The 24966-nt window shown below is 44.5% G+C and overlaps 1 protein-coding gene across 1 annotated transcript in view; it reads right to left on the bottom strand.

The window, feature by feature from the left end:
* The window catches only part of sorcs3 (sortilin related VPS10 domain containing receptor 3), a 177721-nt gene that overhangs the window by 56158 nt on the left and 96597 nt on the right, over nt 1-24966 (bottom strand). Inside the window, exons 3-4 of the mRNA XM_031561919.2 lie at nt 22549-22648; nt 15156-15314 (exon numbers count right to left, since the gene is read on the bottom strand). Coding sequence (XP_031417779.1) covers nt 15156-15314; nt 22549-22648 — 259 coding nt within the window. The remainder of the gene's footprint in view (nt 1-15155; nt 15315-22548; nt 22649-24966) is intronic.

Raw genomic sequence — 24966 nt, 5'->3', positions numbered from 1 at the left:
GTTTGAACTGCTCTGTAATCTGGGAGTTTATAAAAAGACAAAAAAAATAGAAGCAGGTCCCTCTGTGTACCCTAACCTACTCTGTCAGCAGTGTCTCTCTGAAGAGGCTCTCGACAATTAATTTTGATATCATATATTTATACGTGTGACATCCCAATACCCCCACCCCCCCACCTCTTCACCGTTCAGTTTCTAAGTCACACATCCATGCACACTCAGACAAGTAAACACATACACACACACAAACACAAGAAAAAGAAAATGCCCAAACACAATCACACACCCACACCCTTCAGATTCTAAATCATCTCAGGAAGCCACTGGGCCATAAAATGAAACTGGGCGGAGCCTGTGTCGGCATGTGTGCATTCTTTATTGTGACACATGTGGCACCCATGATGCAAACTCATTATCACCCCTTAAATTGGAGTACAGTTTTGTTATGTATTCATTTATGTTTTTTATTTTTTGTGTAATCCAGTGGAAAATTAAAAAATGAATGAAAGAGCTTTCGGTTGAGTGAAGGCAAATGGCTAGAGAGCGTGCGTGTTTGATGAGACCTCAAAATCAGTCCAACTGCGGGGTTACACCGGCATAACGGCACATCTCTACACACACACACACACACACGACACAATACAATAAAGGTAATATTTCAGTCATGGTGCATATAATCCAGAATTATGCAACAGATCAATGTATGCATGTAATTAAACTGGGGCTTCTAATTATGAAAAAAAAACATAACAGTGCTTTATACAGCCTGACCAACCACACACACGCACGCACGCACGCACACACGCACACACGCACACACACACACACACAATCTCCTACTTTGTTCTCTGTGTTCTTGTTTGAGACCAGGGGCGCTGAGATCACAGCAGCATTCTGCAAAGTTGCCATGAGAAATGGGGTTGGTGTGGTGTTGACAGGCGCTAATTACAAAACAGAACCGCAGACAAACCCATTATCCCCTAAGATAGCTCACCTCTAAGTATGCGCCTGTGACCCGTTTACGTCGAGCACTCACAGCCATCAACTTCAACCCATGCCCCAAAACACCCACACAAAAGCAAACACAGATAACTGTATCCCCCAACACAGTTTTGCTAACAACAGCACCGCCAGCACCAGCAGCAGACGTAAATGTTAAATAATGACAATAGAAACAGTAGGGACAGTATTAGCATTACAAGTGACATTAGCATTACATAGTTATTTTGGTAACACTTTCCCTGAAGCCTGCTGGCTAGAAGGCTAACACAACCATGTCAAATTCTTGTCATGGCAGATGTCATATGCTGTCCTAAATAGTTAGAACCATCAGTGTCCGGTGGTGTAACGGTGCCATGTCACCATAACCAGTAATTGTCATGACGGTGTGACACATAATGGCGGGGGACATTGAGCTGTTTGGGCTGTTTGAAATTCTGAGAGCTGTCACGACAATTACCAGTAGTGGTAACATGGTAATGTCAAGTCATCGGACATCCGCTGTCATAACGTGCATAACGTAGTCTTAGCTGCGGTGCTCTCTGCTTTTGATAATTTCTGACGAGACGAGTCCGCGTTAGCGTTAGCGGTGCTAGTCACGTAGCCTAAATCCCGTCGAGATGACATTAGAGTGAGTCGAGGCGCAGTCAGGGCCCCGGTTACAAAGCACTGTGGCAAGGCTGCTGATTTGTTTACCTTCCTTCTGTCCTTATCGCAGCCACAATGAAACACTTCACCAAACAATTTCAACAGCAGCAGTATCGTAAACCGAGTGAACAAACTGAAGGGCTGAAAAGACTCTCGTGAGCGAGTGTTTTGTTGGTGGTGTTGATTATGTGTGTGTGTGTGTGTGTGTGTGTGTGTTTCAGTATATGTGTGTGTGTTTCAGTGCATGCGCATGTGTGTGTTTGTCTGTGCACGCCTCAGAATTTCACAAGGCTATTTTCTCCTCTAAACATGTTGATTTCCATTAATAAATGAATATTTGATCTCCCCCCGCACCCTCACACAAACCCCACCCCCGGGGTGTTGTGTTTTTTCATTCATTACTGAGCAAATATTTCTTTATTCATTTTAATAATTAATTGTGATGCTAGGCATTGTTCCCCTCTTAGCTATGCAGGGAATGATTATGTAAAATACATACAGGGACCCCCCACAAACAAAGAGCCCGCGACACCTTTTAGAGGTTATAAATATTTTACGGGGCTAATAGATGCTCTGCTTTGACGGGGAGGGTGCGTTGCGGATTAAGCGTTGATACGGGCGCGGCTAAGGGAGAGGAGTCGAGCGAGGCGCAGCGAGGCATGATGGGAAGGACCTGGCAGTGGGGAGCGGTGACGAGCGGAGACAAGCACTAAAGATACCTGCCATCTGGAGATGGAGCCAACCAGCTGAGAAATGCGACAGCAGCAACCACTTTACTCCTCCATACAGTTCACACGCATACGCAAACACACACACACACATAGAAATAAAAACACACATAAACAAAACCACACAAATATACACACTCTCACACAAACAAACAAGAACACACATCAGCACAAAAATAGAGGCACAACTAATTGACACACACACACACACACACAGAAATCCACATCGTCTACATATATATGAAAATAAACTCTTTCTCTCAATCCACCTCCATGCTTTACACTTGATTTCTCTCTGTATCTCTCTCTGACTCTAATTCTAACACACACACACACACACACACATTAGCAGCTGCCATTAGCAGCTGTCAACAATGACACAAATACATGCACACACACACACAAACAGACAGAGAGAACCTTCTCGATTCAGGTCACATCCTCGAGAGAGGTTCAGAGCAGGATACACACACCTCCAGCAAATACCCTTAAAGCATCAAACATGAGGAGAGAGAAGCACAAATATAATTATAGTACATGTGCGTTAACACGCACTCACACACACACACTGGCACACACACACAAACACACACACACGCACACACACACACACTCAGACAGTTTCACCCTCCAGGTGAGTTAACGCCTTTACATAACCTGCTCAGAATTGTTACAGAGTGAAGCCCGACGTTCACGTAAGAATGAATGAATGGGGCATGTAGTGAGAGAAAGAGAGAGAGAGAGAACCAGAGAGAGATAGAGAGAACCAGAGAGAGAGAGAGAGAGAGAGAGAGAGAGAGAAAGTGTGAGAGAGAGAGAGAGAGAGAGAGAGAGAGAGAGAGAGAGAGAGAGAGAGAGAGATGTCACAAGGGGATTAGGCAACAGCAGCTGATCCTGTAAATGAGCGCCAGGGGATTGAACATTCACTGACGGCGGCTATTAGCCACGTAGTGCATTACAACCAGCTAATCTGGACGAGTGCCTCTCCACTGATCGAGCTGATCCACCCCATACGCACAGACAGAGGCACCCCGGCTATTATTACCTCCACCGCTAATACAAATGCTAATGTTCCCTGCGTCGAGGAAGCGGTTGAAAAGAAATCTCTCGACAACGCGCCTGTGCCTGCCCACCATATCTGACTTAGCTGTCCAACCCCCCCCCCAACACCCCACCACCCCACCTCCCCATGACATGGTTTACAGCAGTTAGCATTGTGTCAGAAATAATTACTAGCATACATTTGCATCATTAGGCGGGGGATTAAGTCGTACAAAGCTTTGCATATTGACTGTGGGGACTGGTTTCGATTACAGCAAAACATCTATGCCATTCCCAATGACGTTTTCTTTTTTTCTTTTCCACAGCTTCTCTTGAGAACAGGTTGCAGCAGAACGGCAACAATAAATACTCGCTCCATATCTTTTATTTTGAACGGCTTCCTTGACAGAGGGTTAATGTGTCGACTGCCAATGTAAAGACAAAACAAAACAAAAAAAAAAACCATAATAAACCAGAAACAAAAAAAATGTATGCAAGTGTGAAAACAGACTCTATGGTAATTAAAACAGTGAGCCACACACAATGGCCAAAATCATCCCCAGAGTCCTCGCCCGTCACACAGTCGATCATGTGTAGTTGCCAGATTTTGTGCCCCTTGGTTTTTTGTTTTTTTTCTCCCTCAAGTGAGCATTCCATTTCCCAGACTGCTTCCCCAGACAGTTAATACCCTTAATCTTTCGAGCGACAGGCGAGGTGAACTAAGCCAGATGTGAGAGCACCTGTTCTGTATGGTCTACACGAAACCTCGAGAAACTAACTCCTTCGGATTTTTCTCCTCCTGCCTATATGATGCCCTTCAAGGGTTTTCCACAAGTCTGCACTCGATTACTGCTGGTCTATGAATAACTATCGGCACATATATCTTCTGCAGCTTCTGCTGTGGCAGATCTCTCCTTGACTGTTAAGCTTCTCTAGGCACTTCACTGTTCAAAAATGTCTGGAAGTGACCTTGTCTGAAATCAGGTTTCAGAATTTGTACTCGGTAGAGGGTTGCACCTCTCTAACTTCTGCCTGACTGAAATCTTGTCGAGGCAACTAGTTCTATTGGATGTATGTGAAGTTTGACGACAAAAAAAGAGAGAAAAAAAAGAGTTTCTACTGAAAGCGGTGCTAATATTACACAGCCTTGCCTAAAAGGCCTTTTATGGCCTGAGCTTGACAAGCGCAGCTAAATGTTAAAGACATTTCGAGCTCTGCTGACTTCGCCGACAGGAAGCTCTCCTCGGTAACCTTCTTCGCATCACCAAGGTGATGCTTGCATTGGGGGGGGGGGGGGGGGGGGTTGCCTGCTGCTGGGTTCCGCAGAAAACACGAGCCTCTCGGTGCCATGCAAACAGAATTAAGACGGAGAGTCGAAAGGGCCCTGCCAGCTCAGCTCGCTCGTCACCATCCGTCACGCGCGGAGACTAATCCAACTAACTCTCGATTACCAGCTGAGACAACAACGCCAGCGCACGCCGAGGACATCATTAAAAAAATATCTATGATGAAGAGGCAATCGGAGATCGGAGGGGCAGATTGGATTTGAACAAGTGCCACGGGGCGAAATCGAGCTCTGGCACAGACGACGTCGGCTAGCAAGGCGCTGATGATGAGACACTTACTTTCACTAGGGGCTGGGATTTATGAGGTTCTGGGCGAGTCACCGTCATTAGAAGTGGTGGAGGATTGAGGGTGGGGAGTGAGTGAGGTGTGAGATAGGAATGTGGGAAGGAATGAGAGGGAAGGATGTAGTAAGAAGGAAAAAAAGAGGAGGTGGTTAGTGGAGGGAAGTGATGAATATTGCAGCCATATTTTTTTTAGTTTGAACTATAAATCTTCGATTCTCTGCTTCTTTGCGCGATGGCATTTCGTAATAGTTTGACATCCCCATGATTTCACACCCCAAACACTAAACTTGCGCTGTCCTGAAACCACTCCTGATGGCGGAGGGGCGGAGGGGAGGTGGGCTCACACTCCAAACCACCCGGCTCAGGTCTGCTTTGGGGGGTAGTGCCTCGCCTCGCCTTTAAAAAAGCAAGACTTCACCAGAAAACCCACAAACGGACGTGGACCCAATTACTTTTTTTGCCAAGACCTTTTTAAAAATGGGAATGGCGTGAGTGTCCAGGCATGTTTCTCCACAACGCCGACGTTTAGTCCTGTCGCTTGGTATCCCGCTAATCCTGCATCCTCAACCCTAATCTGCACTCAGTTAAACAGGTCGGCTTTACGTTTAGATGACACACGGTTCGGTATTACTGTACGACACCTCATTCTGTGCCTGAACCATATGAGCGGGGCGTTAAAGAAATACTCAACCGCGTCTACAGCTCATGCTCTCTGCTAGTACACTGTGAGCAAGATTTTGGAGTGGCGTTAATGCTTGTGTTGGGAAGGCTTCTTGTTTTTTGATATCCAGCTAAATGGCTGTCCGACATTGTAATTCTGCCTGCATGACTGTGATGGCTGTCAAGTGAGCAGAGGGCTTTTAATATTTCACATCCTTTGTATGGAGTGTCACGGTGATGTAAGCTCTTAGTTTTGCGACTTGCATACATACATTCATTGATGTTACTAATCAACCTTTTAAAACGGATTCTGCATCCCTGCACTCTGCTTTTTTGTCTATGAATTGTGGCCATTTTATATTTGTCTATATTTGTCTGTATTTGACATTGAAATGTATTTAAAATGTCTAACAAAGACATAACAAGGCATTTCATTAACTCAAATAAAATAATCCAATAATCAAAAAAAAATTGAATAGCTTTTATTCACCTTGTCTTAGGTAAACCCTTGTATCTTTTGGCTGTGATACCATGTTTCTTCCCATGTCAAGACTGCAAAGCTAATGTTTGTTTATGCCACGGTTGCCTGGGGATAAGATCGCTGAAGCGTTAACTACTGTCTCATTAGAGGGAGGAACTCACAATCACTGATAAGATGCAGGTCTTCCTAATGCTAGCACCACAACACAATGTATCATCGTGAGCTAGCCTTTTTTACAGGTCAGCCTCACGGAAAAAATCTGCTGACCCAAAAATTCAATTGACACATAAGTAAATAAACTCAAGCAGCGACTCAAGCATCTCTCTCTGTAAGCGCCGCTATCTCGGCTAGGTAATCCCATCTGTCCCTCACAGATTAAGGAGAAACCAATACTCCTTGTCTGCAACTTCAACAGCAGATAAATACACATCGACTCTCCCTTTCTCCCTCTCTCACCATCTACATGTCTGCCCTCTCTACTGTGAAGTGGTGGAGACCTATCTGAGGTTCCTATGAGTGAAAACAGAAGCCCACTCACACAGGAGAAAGTATGGGTTGCACATCACAGCAAGAGGGAGAGAGGGAGATAGAGAGATGGTGAGAGAGGGAGAAAGGGAGATATACAGTGCCTTGCATAAGTATTCACCCCCTTGGATGTTTTATCCTTTTATTGCTTTTATAAATCAATCATGGTCAATATAAGTTGGCTTTTTTGACAAAAAAATTCACAAAAAAACCCTCTTTAATGTCAAAGTGAAAATAGATTTCTACACAGTAATGTCTATTAAATAAAAAATATGTAATGAAAAATAAGTGATTGCATAAGTATTCACCCCCTTTAAAGTGACTGACCTATTTTAACAGAGGTCCAGCCAATTGGTGCTAGTAGTCTCACAATTAGTGAAATGGGGATCAGTGTGCAGTGAATGTGTCTCAAGTGATTGTAGAATAACAACACCTGTGTCTGGAAGGTCCATTCACTGGTCAGTATTCAGTATTCCTGGCTACCGTTACACCATGAAGACAAAAGAACATTCTGAGCAACTCAGAGAAAAGGTTTTTGAAAAGTACAAGTCAGGGGAAGGATACAAAAAAATGTCCAAGGCACTAAACATCCCCTGGAATTCTGTTAAATCAATCATCAAGAAATGGAAGGAATATGGCACATGTGTAAATCTGCCTAGAGCAGGCCGTCCTCACAAACTAAGTGACCGTGCAAGAAGGACACTAGTGAGAGAGGCCACCAAGACACGTATGACCACTCTGAAGGAGTTACAAGCTTCAGCAGCTGAGATGGGAGAGACAACAACTGTTGCCCGGGTTCTTCACCAATCAAAGCTTTATGGAAGAGAGCCACTGTTGAAAAAAAGCTCCACTTTGGTCTCATCAGACCACAGAAACTTCTTCCACTTGATCATGGAGTCTCCCACATGCCTTTTGGCGAACTCTAGTCGGTATTTGATATGAGTTTTTTTCAACAGTGGCTGTTTGTGTAGAAATCTGTTTTCACTTTGACATTAAAGAGGGCTTTTTTGTATTTTTATTTGTTTCAAAAAAGCCAACTTATATTGACCATGATTGATTTATAAAAGCAATAAAAGTGGTAAAACATCCAAGGGGGTGAATACTTATGCAAGGCACTGTATATCTCCCTTTCTCCCTCTCTCACCATCTCTCTATCTCCCTCTCTCCCTCTTGCTGTCATGTGCAACCCATACTTTCTCCTGTGTGAGTGGGCTTCTGTTTTCACTCATAGGAACCTCAGATAGGTCTCCACCACTTCACAGTAGAGAGGGCAGACATGTTACTGATGTGAGCAGACATGGTGTCCAACGAGGACCCCTGGAGTTGAAATGCATTGAGGACAGTTTGCGTCAAACCCCCTGTAGCAGGAAAACCTGTCAAAGTCCTCATCTTTTCCTCATCCCCTAAAGGCACACCAAGTGGACACCAGTGACATCCAGTTGATCCTGGTTTTGCTAGAGTAAATGTCAGCCTTGTCTACAGATGCAGGAGGAGGTAGTCACATACAGAATAATAATAAAAAGAAAACAGAGGAAATTAAATAAAAATGGGGAAATTGGAAAATGTGTTAGGTTGTCGTTAGCGCAGACTTCACTCACAGGCGTAAGCGAAAGCGAGACAGAGTAATCTCCAGGAGGGGTCATTTGAAAAAACAAACAAAAAAAAAATAACAAGAAAAACAGTGCCTGTCTAAAAGACTGGGGTGGTTGCTATAAGGACGTGTTACCATAACACTCAGGGTGTGGGTTACCAGAAGCAGACAAACGTGTGGTTGCACAGGTTACCATGGCGTGCTCAAGATCACTCTGACACTCATTTTAAAAGCTCACTGTAAATAATTCACCCCATAAAAGGAGGGTTTGCCTCACGGTAGATAGTAGAAATAAGAAAGTATCCTATGCATAGTTTAAGAGGATAGTATCCTACATGAAAGAGTATCCTAGCATCCTATTTCACTCTGGCTGTTTGACGAGAGAGACATTGTTTACTTCTCTTGACCTGGTCTTTTATGGTATGTGTCCTACTCTTAGGGGTTCATTCAGTAAGAGAGAGAGTGTGTGTGTGTGTGTGTGTGTGTGTGTGTGTGTGTGTGTGTGTGTGTGTGTGTGTGTGTGTGTGTGTGTGTGTGTGTGTGTGTGAGTGTGTGTGTGTGAGAGAGAGAGAGAGACCTGACAGTTATTATGCACAAGGACATTGGGTAACTGGCAGCTCCCACCTTTAAGATCTGTGGTCAAGTGAATAAAAAAAAAAACATGTAAAAGGTTACACTACAGACAAAAAATATCAAAGCCCAAAGAAAAAGGTCTGAATTCTAAACAGTCCCACTTCAGTACAATAGAATTCAACAAAGTTCCAAGGGCAAATGAAAGTCAACACCAACTCAGATAGAGCAGATAGAGGGGGTGTTGTGAGTGCTATTGTGCCATTTACTCTTATGAATTGAATTCACGAATCATGGAATGTTTTGTGTCAAGGGGAGAAAAAATGATCTTTATTGTGTGTCTTTCCATCTTGTCTGAATGCTTTTTTTTGTGTGTGTGTGTGTGTGTGTGTGTGTGTGTGTGTTTGTGTGTGTGTGAGAGAGAGATAGAGAGGGGCTCCATCTGCTGTTTTGTCAACAGAAATAACAAATAGCTGCCGTTATATTGAGAACAAAAAAGAAACAAACAAACAAAAAAAAACAGAGATCTCCTCCATCTGTTTGTTGGCTCTTGTCACTGAGTGCCCGGGCTCTTTCGTGTGGCCCCTAATTGTCCCTCTGATTCTCTCACTCTGTACCCATGTGCCAAATCTAATCTGACAACGTTCTCCTCGCAAAATAAAGCGCTGAGGTGTCTCCGCTTCATTCTCGCAACATAAACGCCACAAAAAAACAAACTCTCTTCTGTCCGAGCCACCTGCCCTCCCTCCCGCACAAGTGGCTTTCAGTGAGATGAGGGTAACCAAGGGTAACCGTATCTGGTCTTTGGGGATCTACTATTTGCAAAACACCTTGATTGCGGCCATTTGTTTTAGCTGCTTGTTCCACTCTAAAGCTGAATCAATCTGGCGGACATGTCATGCTCAGTTATCCACGAGAGCCATCAGCTGTCGATATTCACATGATTTATCCTGTTCTGGTACGCTAAAGGTCACGTAATTGAGCAATTTCTTCCGTCTTCCATATGCTAACTATAGACTAGAGCATTTGCAGTGTGTGATTTTGAGCTCTGCTTGGCTGCCTATGTAGACCAATCATGATTGAAGGACACAAGTGGCAATGTATGTCCGACAGATGGTGAAGCCTTTCACTTTGAAACAATAAACCAAGCATGATTTTTGCCAAGTACTCTCAGAAAACACGTTGCACTGATGGATCCCTGGAAAACTGCAATCATCATACTATTTTACACCTTTCGCAACCATCGATAATCCACATGCAGCAGACAGACCCATCATTTAAAGACGTCGTTGTTGTTGATTATTCTGAGGGATGAGAGACGCTAATCAGAAAATTGCGCAGCGACTTTTTGAGCAAACATGTTCAGGAGTGCCATGCGACACTCCGCAGGGTAGGGAAAACCCTGAGCTGTTTGACTGACGGCTTGAAGGTCCCCCCCCCCCCCGTCTCCCCTTACCACCCACCCCTTCCATCCGCAACGACACTTCACTAAAGCTTTGATTACACGCCAAAGCCCCCAGGTCTTAATGATCGCAGAAGAGCCGGCGTATGCCCATCACCCCCTAAACAAACAGAGCGCAGAGAAGAGAGGGGGAAAAACAGAGACGTAGTCATTTAAAAAGCGTCTCGGTCGGGTTGCACACATCAGGGGAGCGCGCCACAGTGGCCTTGCCTGATGAATGGGGGGACGTCGCGTGCTGACATTTTCCATATGAGGACTCGACAGGTGTTGCCACGCGTGCAGTGCAGTCGATAGGAAGGGAAGGTGGGGCCTGACAGACATATTATTGGCTTTTTGTTTTGTGTGTGTGTGTGTATGGGTGTGTGTGTGTGTGTGTGTGTGTGTAGGTATGTTTCTGTGTGTGTTCATGTTGGGGGGGGGGGGGGTGCGGGGCAACAAAGTTATGTTAGTCGCAAGGAGTGTAAGACGGATGTAGCTGCAGTAAATTGCAGTGTGCTTGATCGCTCAGCCCATTCAGAACTTCTCCACACTAAGCGGCTGCTGTCACGCAGCGCCATAATGATTTTAGACAAGTACTCTCATACAGTTGGGATGCGTGGAGGGAAAATGCATTCACATACAGAAAGGCCTGACGCTGTAGGATGCAGGCTAGACAAGCATTTCAGATGAACACTCACTGGGCAGAGCGCTTACTCTGTTGGTAAGGTAGAAAACCATTTTACAATTTCCCTTTGGCCTTTCAATCAATTAACCAATCAATCTATTAATCAATCTATTAATCAATCTATATATCTATATATCTATCTGTCTGTCTATCTATCTATCTATCTATCTATCTATCTATCTATCTATGTATCTATCTATCTATCTACCTGACTCACTGTGCAGTCTCTGTAGTGGTATTATATATGGGCAAGAAGACTAATGTGTGAGCTGAGGCATTGGTCTGCATTGTGTGGCATCCCCAGGACCACATGAGCGGGAAAGACAGAAAGAAAAGGAAGGGAAAAACAATAGAAAAAACAATACTTCTCCTACATGGGCCATTGGCACCAAAGTGCACAGTCTAACGGCTCTCTCTTGGATGTTATTAAATCCGTATTCCTCCGAAAAGGGACACTTCTCCTTTTGAAATGGCCATGGCTGACACTCCATTTTCTCAATTTGTTTTCCACTAAAGTCTGCTGTGGTTTTCGGCAGCAGGGTGTGTTTTTCCTGTGCGATGTCTACCTGGAAACGTCAAGCTTAATCTCTAACACAGCTCTGACTAAATGCAGTCAAACATATATTCTCTTCCAAGCTGAACACAGGACAGGGAAAAGCTCATCAATCTAGTTATTTACCTATTTATTTCATATTTCTTTACTATATTTCTATAAAAATAGCAATATTAGCAGTATATTTCTTCATTATCTCAGTGACCTGAGGCTCATTCCACAGCTGTCTCTGTCTTAGAGCTTCCCAGTCAAGCTCCTCTCGTTTCCAGTGAAATCAGATGCCCATGAAGGGAGGCCTCTTGAGACACTGTCCTGCTTTACTCCTACCCCATGTCAGTTCATCTGATTCTCTTCAGGTGCCTTATTTATTTCAAATAAAATACTTAATAATATTTATTCATTTATTTATTTGCATTTTGTCTTGTCTTCTGTTTTTCCTTTCCTTGAGAACTGCCCAAAATATGACTACGAAGGTACATCCCTCCACTGCTGCCGCTCGCTCTAGCGTGCAATACGGCTCGAACTCGGACGTTGAAGCAAATGAGCGGTGACACCTCACTGCTGCTGAGCGTCGACGAACACGGCCGAGGCTGGCCAGAGGTCATCCCCGTGATTCATCGCTCGCACTAGTGGAGGGTTCCGCCAGACACACGCTGACCTGGATAGGGTAGGGTAGGGCCGCTCCGAGCGGAGAGAAAGTTCGGGAAAAGAGAAGAGAGAGAGAGAGAGAGAGAGAGAGAGAGAGAGAGAGAGAGAGAGAGAAGCTCGTCTGAGGAGCCAGAGGAACGCTATCTTTATGAGGAGGTGTCAGAAAAAATGCATCTGACCGTCGGCCTGAGCCCGTGCTAGAAACTGGCTACTTGTGCGAAAGTCGTAATTATTATTTTGCGGAGCCAATTTCTTTTGCTGGTTTGTTTGTTGGTTTCGACTTCTTCCTGTCAGAAGATCGCTCGCAAAACAATATTATTACTAAATGTTTTTGGTTTATTTCATTTTACTTGGAAAAATGTAATCCTTCTGAGCTGAGGGGTTGTGAATCTACATGGTTTTGAGATATTGCCAAAGTATTATTCATTGTTTGTTTAAAACTTATTTTAGGTAGATGAGATTTTCAGGAAAACTCGGAGGGAGATCTGCCCACTTCCTTGGACTGCAGATCAGGCCGGCACCTAGCTGGCAAGTCACGAACTCACAGAACTATGTGTTGCTCAGCAACCACATTTTTGTCAGAATGGGCAGAGAGAGAGAGACAAAGGGAATAGGGAGAGAGAGAAAGAGAGGGAGAGAGAGAGAGAGAGAGAGGGAAAGAGAGCACACATTCATCATCACTGTGCTTCATCTGACTCTATTTCGGTTCCACCAGTTTCCATAACGTTTATGTCTTTCCCAGTCTCATTCCTTTATATATAGATTGCCTTCAACTGAATCTCACAGTTGACTCTATTTCGCAACAGTAAGCCTACATTATAATGACTGTAATTCTGAAATAGCAGAATAGTAGAATAATAAAAAGAGTATCATATAGAGAGCTTGTGCTCTTGACAGGGAAAGGACCCATTTCCAGCAGGATTTGAACCCACCGGTAAAATCCTCCAGGGCAGTGTCTGCAGAGCTGCCAGCCCTGCATCTCGCCTGAGCACAGTCTTAGGTCCTCTAATGGATTGTCGGCTGCGTGCCGTCAGGGGCGACTCCCAACAGGGTTCTTGCCAGTGGCTCACACAGACACACACACACAGACACACACACACACACACACACACACACACACACACACACACACACACTTCCGCATGACAGTATCAGCTCGGTATCTTAGGTGGTATATCCCTGGTGTCGTGAGCAAAGATGGGAAGGTGGGGGTATTGGAAAGGGTATCAAAAGCTCCTGAGTTGATTCACTCACACACACACACACACACATATACACAGAAACACACACACACACACACACACACACACACACGCACGCACGCACGCACACACCCATTCACACACACTCACACACACACACAGAAACACATACACACACCACTGGTCCTTCCTGCCAGTCATCTCTCCATCCATCTCAGTGGCAGGTGGGGGGTCAGTGCTGTCTGTTCTCCTACCAGGAGCCGTCACTGCCAGGTGGGATGTGACCAGGGTGCAGAAGCTCCCGCCACCACCGGAGCTCCTGGATGTCTCAAGCCACGAGGGGAAAGGTCACATGGGGGAGGGGGGGGTGGGCACGCAGTGGTGCTAAGGTCGACTGAAGTTGTCACTCACACCACAAAGCCGACTGGCTGAGGCCACGAGTGCATGATGCAACGCTATGACAGCACTCCACCGGCCTGATATGGAAAGACAAGGACATCAAGCGTGAGGATTTTCTTAAGGAATAGATACGCAGCGAGGGCTTGACTGCCTTTCTTGTTGGCTTATGTTAACTTAAGCAACACTGTTTAAAAAGTGACTCAGTTCTTAGTGCAAGGAACTTTTTGTTCTTGATGTGACCCACAAAAATTGGCTGTCTGTGTTTAGCTTGTGTAAACGTTCAGTTTTCTAGCTGAGAAGAAAAAGAAACTAAAATAGTCCCCTGTAACAAGCTTTTCTTTCAGATGTATTTATTTATTCAGTCTGCATTGAACGGAGGATTGACGAGTGATGATCAATAGAACATTGACACATGCATCGATCTTTGTGCACAGCTTACTGTAGTACTGTGTGTGTGTGCGTGTGTGTGTGTGTGTGTGTGTAGGTGTATGTGTGTATGAACAATTTCACAATTTGTGTACAAAGGCTTTTCATCAGAGTTATCAAACACAGCGTGCACACAACATAAAACTCACTTAATGTCCAATTGTACAATTATCCTTATACAGGTCGAGACACGATTCAAATTGGTTGCATGTTTATTCCAGGTAAACCTTCCCACGAAAGGTACCCCTACGGATAAAGTTGCTGCGAATCCTGCAGGTTTATTTAGGGGAATCAGCTGCCATGTTAAATTAGGACTAATATGCTAGATAAAGCGAGGGATGAATTCATATATTGATGATGTATTATTACAGAGATCACGCACTTCTCCACTTCTCCACTTTCCAATTTGCGCCATACATGGCTTTACCAAAAAACGAATGAATCATCCAGGTCATTGCGCTACAACATTTGTACATCAATAATTTGGGCACTGATTAAAACAAAAAAGTTTTCCATCATCAAACTGGTCTCTTAGTGCCTGTATTTCAATATGAATACAGTCAATCAATCCGATTACATTTTGAAAACCTGACATTTTAATATCGATAAAATGTATACGTATATAACGTGGCCCAATGAGTTACATCATACGTTGCCGCATTCTTGTAATATGTTTTGTAAAAGTTTTTAGCAAAAGGTTTCTAGAGAAACCCCACACCACACACATCATACCGTGTCAATAATAACGTCCATGAGGGGCTCAGAGAAGAGACTAGACTGAGAGGCGCTCTGTTAATGGCCGGGCCCTTACATTCTGTGCCAGGAGGAGACCTCTGAGGGGGGCCAGAGTGAGTCCGTGAGTGAGGCAGTGAGTGAGTGAGGGGTCTTAATTGAAAGGAGGGCTAATCTGTGTGCTCTGCGGGGCCTCACCTTCTGGTCGTGGCTGTAGGCCAGGGCCCAGTCCTCCTGGGCCGGGTGGAAGAGCAGGCTGAGGACGTAGAAGCTCAGCCGGTACTTCTGGTAGCTGGCGCCTTCGTCCGAGCTGATGAGCACGCTGCTTTCAAACTCCGGGTCAGTCAACACCATTATCTAGAAACCCACGGTGACAGAGAGCGAGAGAGAGAAAGGAAGAGAGAGGGAGGGAGGGAGGGAGGGAGAGAGAGAGAGTGTATGGGGTTAGTGAAGTGCTTGAGAAAGTAACAAAAAGCCTTCTGCTTAGAAGAGATGGAGAAAAAAAAAAATCAGATTTGGCTCATTTTCCAAGCATTAGCCTTCAAACACACCAACTCTGCTATTGTTTCCATGGTTTTTTGGAGGCCTTGCACAGAGTTCACACAGTGCACTGTTTTCTGCCCTGCAACATCACCTTCTCAGAGTACACACTCTCTTTTTTAATGAGATGAGCCGTGGCTCTGCCTTCCACAACACTTGGAGATTTCCAAGCTAAACCACGGGGGTTTCTCAAGCACACAACAGAGGAACTGGTAACCAAGCGTATAGAGCAGAGAGCACTACCAACAGCCAAACCCCCCCACCACCCCACCCCAACCCCCCGAATGATGGTGCCAAACACCGGTTGGGTTCAGTTCTACAACAGCCTCCCTCTCCTAATCCTCCATTTGACAGGAAGCACGCTGTGTGGATGGCGGTGATATTTAAAGGTTAAGTGCGTATCCTCGTGCTCAGCCATCGAACGCGTTGGGGTGGAGTGTGGGTTGGGGTGGAGTGTGGGTTGGGGGGGGGGGGGGGGTGGTTGTCATGGACGGGTTCTCTACTTGGCTGTGAGTGCCTATCCCTGAATAGAGGTGGGATTGTCTCACAAGGATTTCCAAACGTGTAATGGCAACTAATCGCATCCTCACCAGTGCGGACGATGAGCCTTTGCATTTAAAACGCGTCATTAAAAAAATCTGATCCTGACAGATTACATCCACAAATATGTATGAAGAGTGTGTTATTGGAAACAGCTGGATTTATAAGCTGGCATGACTCAGAATAGAAGAGAGTTGATGGAAATGGAGAGAGAGAGAGAGACAGAGAGAAAGCACAAGATAGAGAGAGAGAATAAATTGCATCCGTACAGCAGTCAGTGTTTATTTGGCAGCTTTAAACAGGATACTGAGAGAGAATTCATTCTCATGTCTACTGCCTGATTTATACGTATATGTTCTACGGTGCTGTAATTCATCTCTCGTAAACACAGCAGTCGACATTTTCATTAAGGCTCATTACTTTCACAATACAAGCATCTCTTTTTTTTTGTTCTTTACTCATTCAATTTGTACCTTCAGCATCTTCTCTTTTTACGAGAGTGATCAATATAAAATGGCTGCCTCCCCAAACCAGCCGAACCAAAACCAGCCGAACCAACACTGTCACCTTCTCCTGCTAACTGGGCATATGCACTCCGCACTGCCTCTGCAGAAAAAGAATACGTCTCCTCCCTCCCGGCGATTTAATCCGAGGCGGGCTTGAAGTGACACCTGGCTTTAATAATAATTAAACGACAGCAACCCATCCTCTGGAAGAGCGTGCGTTGAGCGAGGCGGGTGTGCTCGTTCACTCGCTCGCAGAAGACGTCGGACGTCGGCGGCGGTGACCGCTCGTGCACCCAGTGCCAGGTTTCTCTCCCCTCAACCGGATTTGAATTGGAAAAACAGCAGCGCATTTGTCACTGACAGAAATACCACCCCTTCTCTCCAGCTCTAACTGCGAATCCTCCCTGGTGGTGATTTAGATAAATTGTTTTTCATTAGGAGCCAATAAACAGACTCTGGATTCTTCTTTTTTCTCCCTCCTCTCTTTTTCCTCTCTCTCTCTCTTTTCTTTTTTTTTCTCACTGCTCTGTTTCCATTTCTTTGTTTTGTTTGGCCAAGGTTCTCTAGTTTTTTGCAATTTCTTACCAACACAAAGTGGACGGCTGAGGCCTCTCTACGTGCGTGCTGACTTGTAGGGAGAAGCCTTGCCATAGGTACTTTTAAAGGTCTAATCATTTCCCATTACCTCGCATTCAGCAACAGTGTTTATTACAGAAGGAAAATGACCTTTGACCTTCCGTCTGTGGCGCCCAGTGTCAGTGTCGTGGGAAAAGCGTGTGTGAGACGCATGTGTGCACTGAGACAGCCGTCTCTTTATCACTGTAACGCTGAGTGGGATCAGGGGTCTTTCATACAAGGTGTCTATGGATGTCACTGTTTGCTATGACATTAAGCAAACCAATGAGGTCGTTTCACCCCTCTGCTTTTCCTTTTCTCTGTGAGACTATTTTCTTTCACTCCCACAAACATAATAACTTCCCATAATCATAACAAACCACAGAAAAGATACAAATTGGTACTTTTAAACATAATAATCCCATAAACGTAATAAACCACAGAAAAAATACAAATTGGTACTTTTAAACATAATAACTTCCCATAAACGTAATAAACCACAGAAAAGATACAAATTGGTACTTTTAAACATAATAATCTCATAACCTTAATAACTAATTTCAACACAAACATAATGATTATTATGTTTGAGAGAAGGTACATTTCTTTATTATATCAAATGTAATGAATCACTAATTAAATTAAATTGTACCTGTCATATCAGCTATAAGAGTATGTTGGTCAGAAATCATCACTCATCAATCATCAAATCTTTGCCATCTCATTCGAAAATTTCCTTAAAATGTTTCTTAGATTTACTGAGTTTTATGTCCAGATGATAGTTAGGGGCCAAGTGTTGTGGTCGCCTATTGATATTATCAGTTCTCAAATGTCGATTTAAAAATGTCAATAAATGACAAACATAGTACATCACGACATGATACCAGTCTGCAGTTTGTATTCTGCAGCTTGATAGTCTGAATTCATTGTGTGTCTAATGATCAGACTGAATTTCCTCTGCCATGGGTTGGCACCGTGCCTTCATCAGGCTAACTGGCATTAGGGAATTCATTACTATTGGGACTGGGGTGTTTTTGGCTTCAGCAAGCTTGGAGAGACTACCACCAGCATGAGGTAGTTCAGCCGGAACAGCACCGGTTCAGTTCTCTTAGATTACCAGTCCATTATTTGAGTCTTAGATTACCAGTCCATTATTTGAGTCTTAGATTACCAGTCCATTATTTGAGTCTTAGATTACCAGTCCATTATTTGAGTCTTAGATTACCAGTCCATTATTTGACTCTTAGATTACCAGCCTTATTGAGTCTTAGATTACCAGTCCATTATTTGAGTCTTAGATTACCAGTCCATTATTTGAGTCTTAGATTACCAGTCCATTATTTGAGTCTTAGATTACCAGTCCATTATTTGACTCTTAGATTACCAGTCCATTATTTGAGTCTTAGATTACCAGTCCATTATTTGAGTCTTAGATTACCAGTTCATTATTTGAGTCTTAGATTACCAGTCCATTATTTGACTCTTAGATTACCAGTCCATTATTTGAGTCTTAGATTATCAGTCCATTATTTGAGTCTTAGATTACCAGTTCATTATTTGAGTCTTAGATTACCAGTCCATTATTTGACTCTTAGATTACCAGTCCATTATTTGACTCTTAGATTACCAGTCCATTATTTGAGTCTTAGATTACCAGTCCATTATTTGAGTCTTAGATTACCAGTCCCGGAACATTCACACATGCACTATAAGAATAAATGCTTTCTCAGTTTTGCAGTGTGGTCTGTAACTATAACCTGGACATAGCTTAGTACACCCAGCACCCAATCAATCTTAAAATGGTAGAGTTTCACTATATTAGTGATTTATTACATTTGATTAAAAAAGAATTAACTTCTGGCAAATAATTACCACATTTGTGGGAAGTGAGTTAATATCCCATCAATTTCCGTTGAGAAACTGACAATGTAGGTGCTCAACATCTGCTGTATGAGCCCGTTTCTTTTTGTTTTTTTTTTAAGCGTGGGTCTTCATTGCCTGCTGCAGGATTGAGTTCTGTCAAAGTACACAACTTTGAAATCTCTTTTTGCGTTCTGATTGGATGGTTGCCACGGTAACGATCCCCGGTACATGACATATTTTAAGAGTCACGCTCGAGCTGCTTCGCTCGGAAAATTGAGGGGCCACTGGGAGCCACAAGCCAATTTTCAGCCAACGCTACCGTGAATGATTTAAAGCGGGGCGGGCCGTGAAGTATAGGCTCACCTAAGATCGGCCTGGTCTGGCTCGAAAACATTTGTTCCCGACTCGACGCCTAGAAAATTACATTTGTGTTGGAGAGCAAAGCCCCGTTATCAGGGAGAAAATGTTTGTTTATGATATAAATGGCATCGCAGGCAGGCAGTGTGCAGCACCATATCCTGTGCCCTTCGGCGGTTCTCGCAGTTATTATCACACGCCGTTTCTCTCCCCCTCAGACGTAGCATAGTAAATGCAACCTTGATATGAGCCCTGATATCTATCTATCTATCTATCTATCGATCGATTTAGCTATCAATGTAGTATGTATCTATCTATCTTTAGTCTCACCCATCCATTCAGTGTTTTGTGTGTGATCATGTATATCATGGCCAACTGACGTTGTCAATGACGCCATCGCCTATTACCAAATCTTCCTTATCTTCTCTACCCCTTTATAGAGCAAAGCCAAGCAAAGTAACTAGATATGCATTCCTTGAGGAAATACCAGTATGCGCTAAAGAAAACAAGAAAAACATGTAAAAGAAATAAAGTTAAGTTCTATTTAGTAACATTAACTAAACATCTCATTAATGTCTTTGTATCTAAACCATATAACCTCTCTCATTATTTTACTCTCTATCTATCTATCTATCTATCTATCTATCTATCTCTATCTATCTATCACTCTATGTCCTCCTCACCTTCCCAGTCACACACGCCATACTGTCCCTCTCTTTACCACTCTCTCTATCTCTCTATCTTTCAATCTATCAGTCACTGTGCTCTTCCTTTTTGCCCTCTACTTTGTCTTTCTCTCTGAAAGCATTGAAATTAGTTAAATGTTCAATTCATTTACTTTATATTTCCTTATTTTTCATTTTGCAAACACTGATATCTCCTTCAAGAAATGCAAATCTAGTTAAGTTTTCCTCTTACGTGTGCGTGTGTGTGTATGTGTGTGTGACACTCGTGAACAAATGTGTCCTCTCCGAACAAAAAAGCAGTGAGTGGATGCTCAGGGAGAAATCAATAGTGGGGGTGGTGGCAGAGAGAGGGGAGCCATGCGCGTTGAGTGAGAGTGTAGAGCGGTCGGTGTGTGGAGGTGGGGGGGGATGAGGGATAACTTCTGGGCCTTATCAGCATCAGGGGCACAGGGGGGGGTGGGGTAGGTAGGGGGCAATAATCTGTATTCAGTCGACAGGAGGGGGGGGGGGATTGTGTCTGTGAGAGCCACCGCTTCCTCCCATCCCCCTGGTGAAGCTATCAAGCGTGGCATAAACAATAGGAGTGGGATGGCTCCCCTAGCAAATTAATCATGTCAGACTGGATCAATTGCGCCCTATCAGTAGCAGAACACTGCAGATGGGATATAAATACCTCCACCCTTCTCCCGCTGCTGTTTCTCGTTGCAAAAGAAAGTCCTGCATTCACGCGCTAGCGTGCCTTCAGCCGCCTGGGCCGGGGAGCGGTGAGTGGTGGTGGGGGGGTTGCAATATTGGGATTCTCATCAGGCATCTCGTTAGGAATGCCAGGAGAGAAATGTCACAACTATCATTCAAAACCTGAGGATGCTGTTGAGCTAAAGGTTAGCCGCAGCCCCTTCCCCCTGGTCAAAGAGGTGCCTCTGCAAATACAAACCCATCTATCTTCATCCATCTCCTGATGTTTATGCTTTAAGATACACTAACACCCCCACACACACACACAGATACAAATATATATTTATATAAATATATACAGTATATATATCCTGAAGCATTGATTAAGTCAATTTTTGTCTGTGAGTGTGCCAGTCTTTACCTCCGGCCAATGACATGCCTTGAGGATGATTCACCAGCATGTTGAGTGTAGTGGGAACAGACGAGAGATGCACCGCAACTGGGTGCTAAGAGGAAGCCCAGGCCAAAAAAAAACAACAACAACAGCAGCAGCAAAAAAAAAACAAGCTCAGCTCGCTCGGCGCAACACGACTCATCCATCTGTTACAAGAGCGAATTGCTCTAATGAGACAGTGTTATAGGCTACAAAGGTCAAATGTCGGGAGGTCCACTGGCGAAGTGATGCCGTGGCACAACCTTGAGACTCTGAGCTGGCCCAGGACAAACACGACAAAGGGAAGAGGGGGCATTGACGGATTATAATGAAGCGCTCAGTGCCATTTGTAGAAAAGAGCTCTCAACAAATCCTTCTTCGGGGCTAGAGGCAGAGTGATTTACAAGTGGAGAGCGTTCACAGAGAGAGTGCTTTTAAATTAGCTCCATTTTACTACCATGGTTGGGGAAAGGTACCTCTGAACCTTACCTTACCTTTTGCAAGGGGGAATAAAAGTCTTGGAAGAGATAAAAAACAACTTTCAAATCAGTAGTGTCTCAGAAGTCCCAGTCATTGAATACTCATGACCTACACTGAAAATGTTAAATTTAAAACGTTAATCTAAGATGAACAGCAATTAAAAATGTTCCTCTGAAATAAGCGTAAACTAAGCGCAACTAGGTCCTCAACTATCGTTTCACCACCACAGACGCCCACACACAGTGCGGTGGGGACACTCTTGTTTAAAATCCCAGAGATCAGTGATGAAAGAAGTGATGACACGGCAAAACAAGAAAAAAAACCTACTCATCTTTTGTGCAAGATCCTTCGCCCCCAAAGTGACTTTGTAAGTCACAAAGGGTTTGAACAACCTTGCGATAGCAAAGCGCGTTGGCTTTTTTTTTATTCTGTCAGGTCTCCGGTATTGTGAAGCAGTGGCTCCGGGGTTTAGAGCTCTGTATTGTGAGGAGGGAGGCGGCGAGGCGTGCCGCGTTATCTGCCTTGACGTCGGGCTCCCTGCCAGGCCGCAGAGCTACTGTCTTCCGGCCTGTCTCATTAACCTCGGGGCTCCGGCAGATTACAAACACCTTTAAACGCCAGGGCGAAGGGGATTTCATTTCGCCGTCAACCCCGCTCAGGAGAATCATCCCACCTGCTAACCTTTGAAATTCATCTGAGGATTGTTTTTTTTTTCTCTCATCCTTTCTCTTTCTCTCGCTCTCTCTCTCTCTCTCTACCTTTCTCTCTCCACCTTTGGATAATGACAGGAAAGGTGTACATCATCCACAACAACAACACATTATACAATAGAGTTCAAAGTGACAAGAGCTGACTTTCTTTTTTTCCTCATTTTAGCATCTGCTAAAGAGTCTCACCTTCCTCTTGTTGGTCGGGCACACATATAGGTAGCTGAGGACAGTCTTCACTCCGACTTTGTCGTTCAATTTCTCATAAGTTGTCCCATAATCCGTCGATCTGTAAAACAAGAACACACACCGAAAAATGTTGTTAGAATTCCTCGCACCTACACAGACTAACTGCTTGAATCTAGTTCCGTATTGAAATTGATGGCATTTTAGACATTCAGGAGAAAGGATGAGTGTCTTTCACAGAGACATTAATACTATTCCTGCTTTCTTGCTCCAAAGTGAATGACCTGTGTCGGACCTCAATCTCAAAGGCTTTGGTTGAAGCCTTAGCTCCGTACGTGGCATAAGACAGACAGCAGGTAAACCTCTCCTGGCATGGGCACAGTGGGGAAGCATATGCCACCATCGCGGCAATGCCACATTAGCTTAGCGGTTTGAGAAGGAGCCATGGCGACACATACAGGTCCTGGGGGGCGTAAACAACACTGATTGATCCTGATTGTCCACTGATTGGCTTTTAATGGCTGGTGATGTTTACAGTGTGCCTGTGAGCAAAAACACACGCTGCCGAGCGATACAAACAGCTTTGGCTTTCTCACTGGAAGGAAGAGAGGATATTTTTGTGGGGAGGATTTTTGAGAGAGGAGAACAGTCACTCGCATCTCCCCCTACGTTGTCTGGGAGATTTTTTGACAAGGTTTGAAGGTTTTCACTTTCAACTAACTTTCCACAGACATCTCTCTCTTTCCGTCTCTCTCTTTCCATCGCTCTCTCTCTCTCACACACACACACTCTCTTTCACACTCTCAGTCACACACACACTGTTACTTCGACTTTCTAACTCTAGTTGTGTGTTTGCGTGAACATAAGGCAGCAGCTCCCTACAGTGTACCAGCCACGGCCTCCCACCTACACTACTCCATACGGCCTTCCACCTACACTACCCCATACAGCCTTATTAGAATCTGTTCTCTGCCCCCCCACCAGTGGCTTCTGTTGGCAGCCTGCCTGCTAGCTGCAGCCCATAAAATTCCCAGTGTCAAGAAATGCTCTTGAAGTTGCCCATTGTTTGCAATTACACAACTAATAGACACCAACACGTTCCCGCTAAGTGTGTATATGAGCATAACTCACCCGAGTAGCACGGCGGGTGCTCAGCCTCTACTGCTATTTATTTTACAAAGTCTGAGCGGAGGGAGGTTAACCAATCACTGTGAGACGTCCACGGAAATGCACCAATCAAGGGTACCGAGGGGACCAGCTGTAAATGAATAATGTATGCATTTCCCAATGACTACTTTGAAAATAAAATCTGGCGCGTGAAAGAGTGTGTGGAGGGGTGGGGTGGGTAGAGGGGAGAGGGGGGGGAGTGGAGGAGTGGATGCTCTCCAAACCCGGCTGTTAATAATTTAGAGGCGGGAAATGAGCTGTTAGTCGGTATAATCCCTCAAGACCCTCATATTTATCCATCACTCTGGTTAAAACATCAAATCAGTCGCCCGGGGGGGGGGGGGGGGGGGGGGTGCAATCACAGGAGCGTCCCAGCACTCTCTAGGGCCTGTGTGTGTGTGTGTGTGTGCTACAGATCGACTGATTGAACAATATGCACACACACAAACACAGATGTGTAGACACACACAAACTGATATAAACACACATACACACACCAGCACACAACCTCTACCACCACACACAGTCAAATACCAAACAGCAAGAAAAGTGATATGAGTTATGTGTACATCTAGCTGTGTGTTAGCATGTCTGTGTGTGTGTGTGTGTGTGTGTGTGTGTGTGTGTGTGTGTGTACCCCTTCACACCGTCTACAGCCATAATGGATTCCTGGGGGGAAATGACGCACATTCATCTTTCTCCGGGCCGGCTCCGCTCTCTCTCTCTCTCTCTCTCTCTCTTTCTCTCTCTCTCGTTCGTCATGCCGATGAGATGGCCGTACTGATTACCAAGTACAATGACTGGGGAGAGAACCTCAGCAGACAGAGCCTCCCCACACTCCCTTTCAACAGGATATTAAAAAGGACCCTGAGACCCCTGCGGGCCTAGGTATGAGGGGGGGTACCTATTCACTCTTACACTCGTACAGAGTGCAGTATAAATCTTTTTGAGTCCTATGTGGTTACATTATCGTCTTATCTTTTGGCTAAGTAGGCTCCGTAGAATACAGAAGACGGATAGGTTCCCTTGGCATGCAGAAAACCCTGTGTCTGGATAACAGTTGCGTGCAGCAGTGTGTTTAAAGTAATTGCGTAGTTGCCTCCATCGCTCAGACTTGACTTAATTGTCAAGCGTTCGACGGTAATGAAGAGAATTAAATATTAATGGCGGTCTTAGGGGACCGAAGAGAGGGTGCTTGCAAATTAGCATGTCGATTATTACATTTTTATTTGGCGCCTGTTTCCGGGGCATTAA

Source organism: Clupea harengus, chromosome 24 (genome assembly GCF_900700415.2).
Source record: "Clupea harengus chromosome 24, Ch_v2.0.2, whole genome shotgun sequence".
In the NCBI taxonomy this organism is placed as follows: domain Eukaryota; kingdom Metazoa; phylum Chordata; class Actinopteri; order Clupeiformes; family Clupeidae; genus Clupea; species Clupea harengus.
Note: the sequence above shows the minus strand (reverse complement) of the source record. Positions and strands in the feature narration are given on the sequence as shown.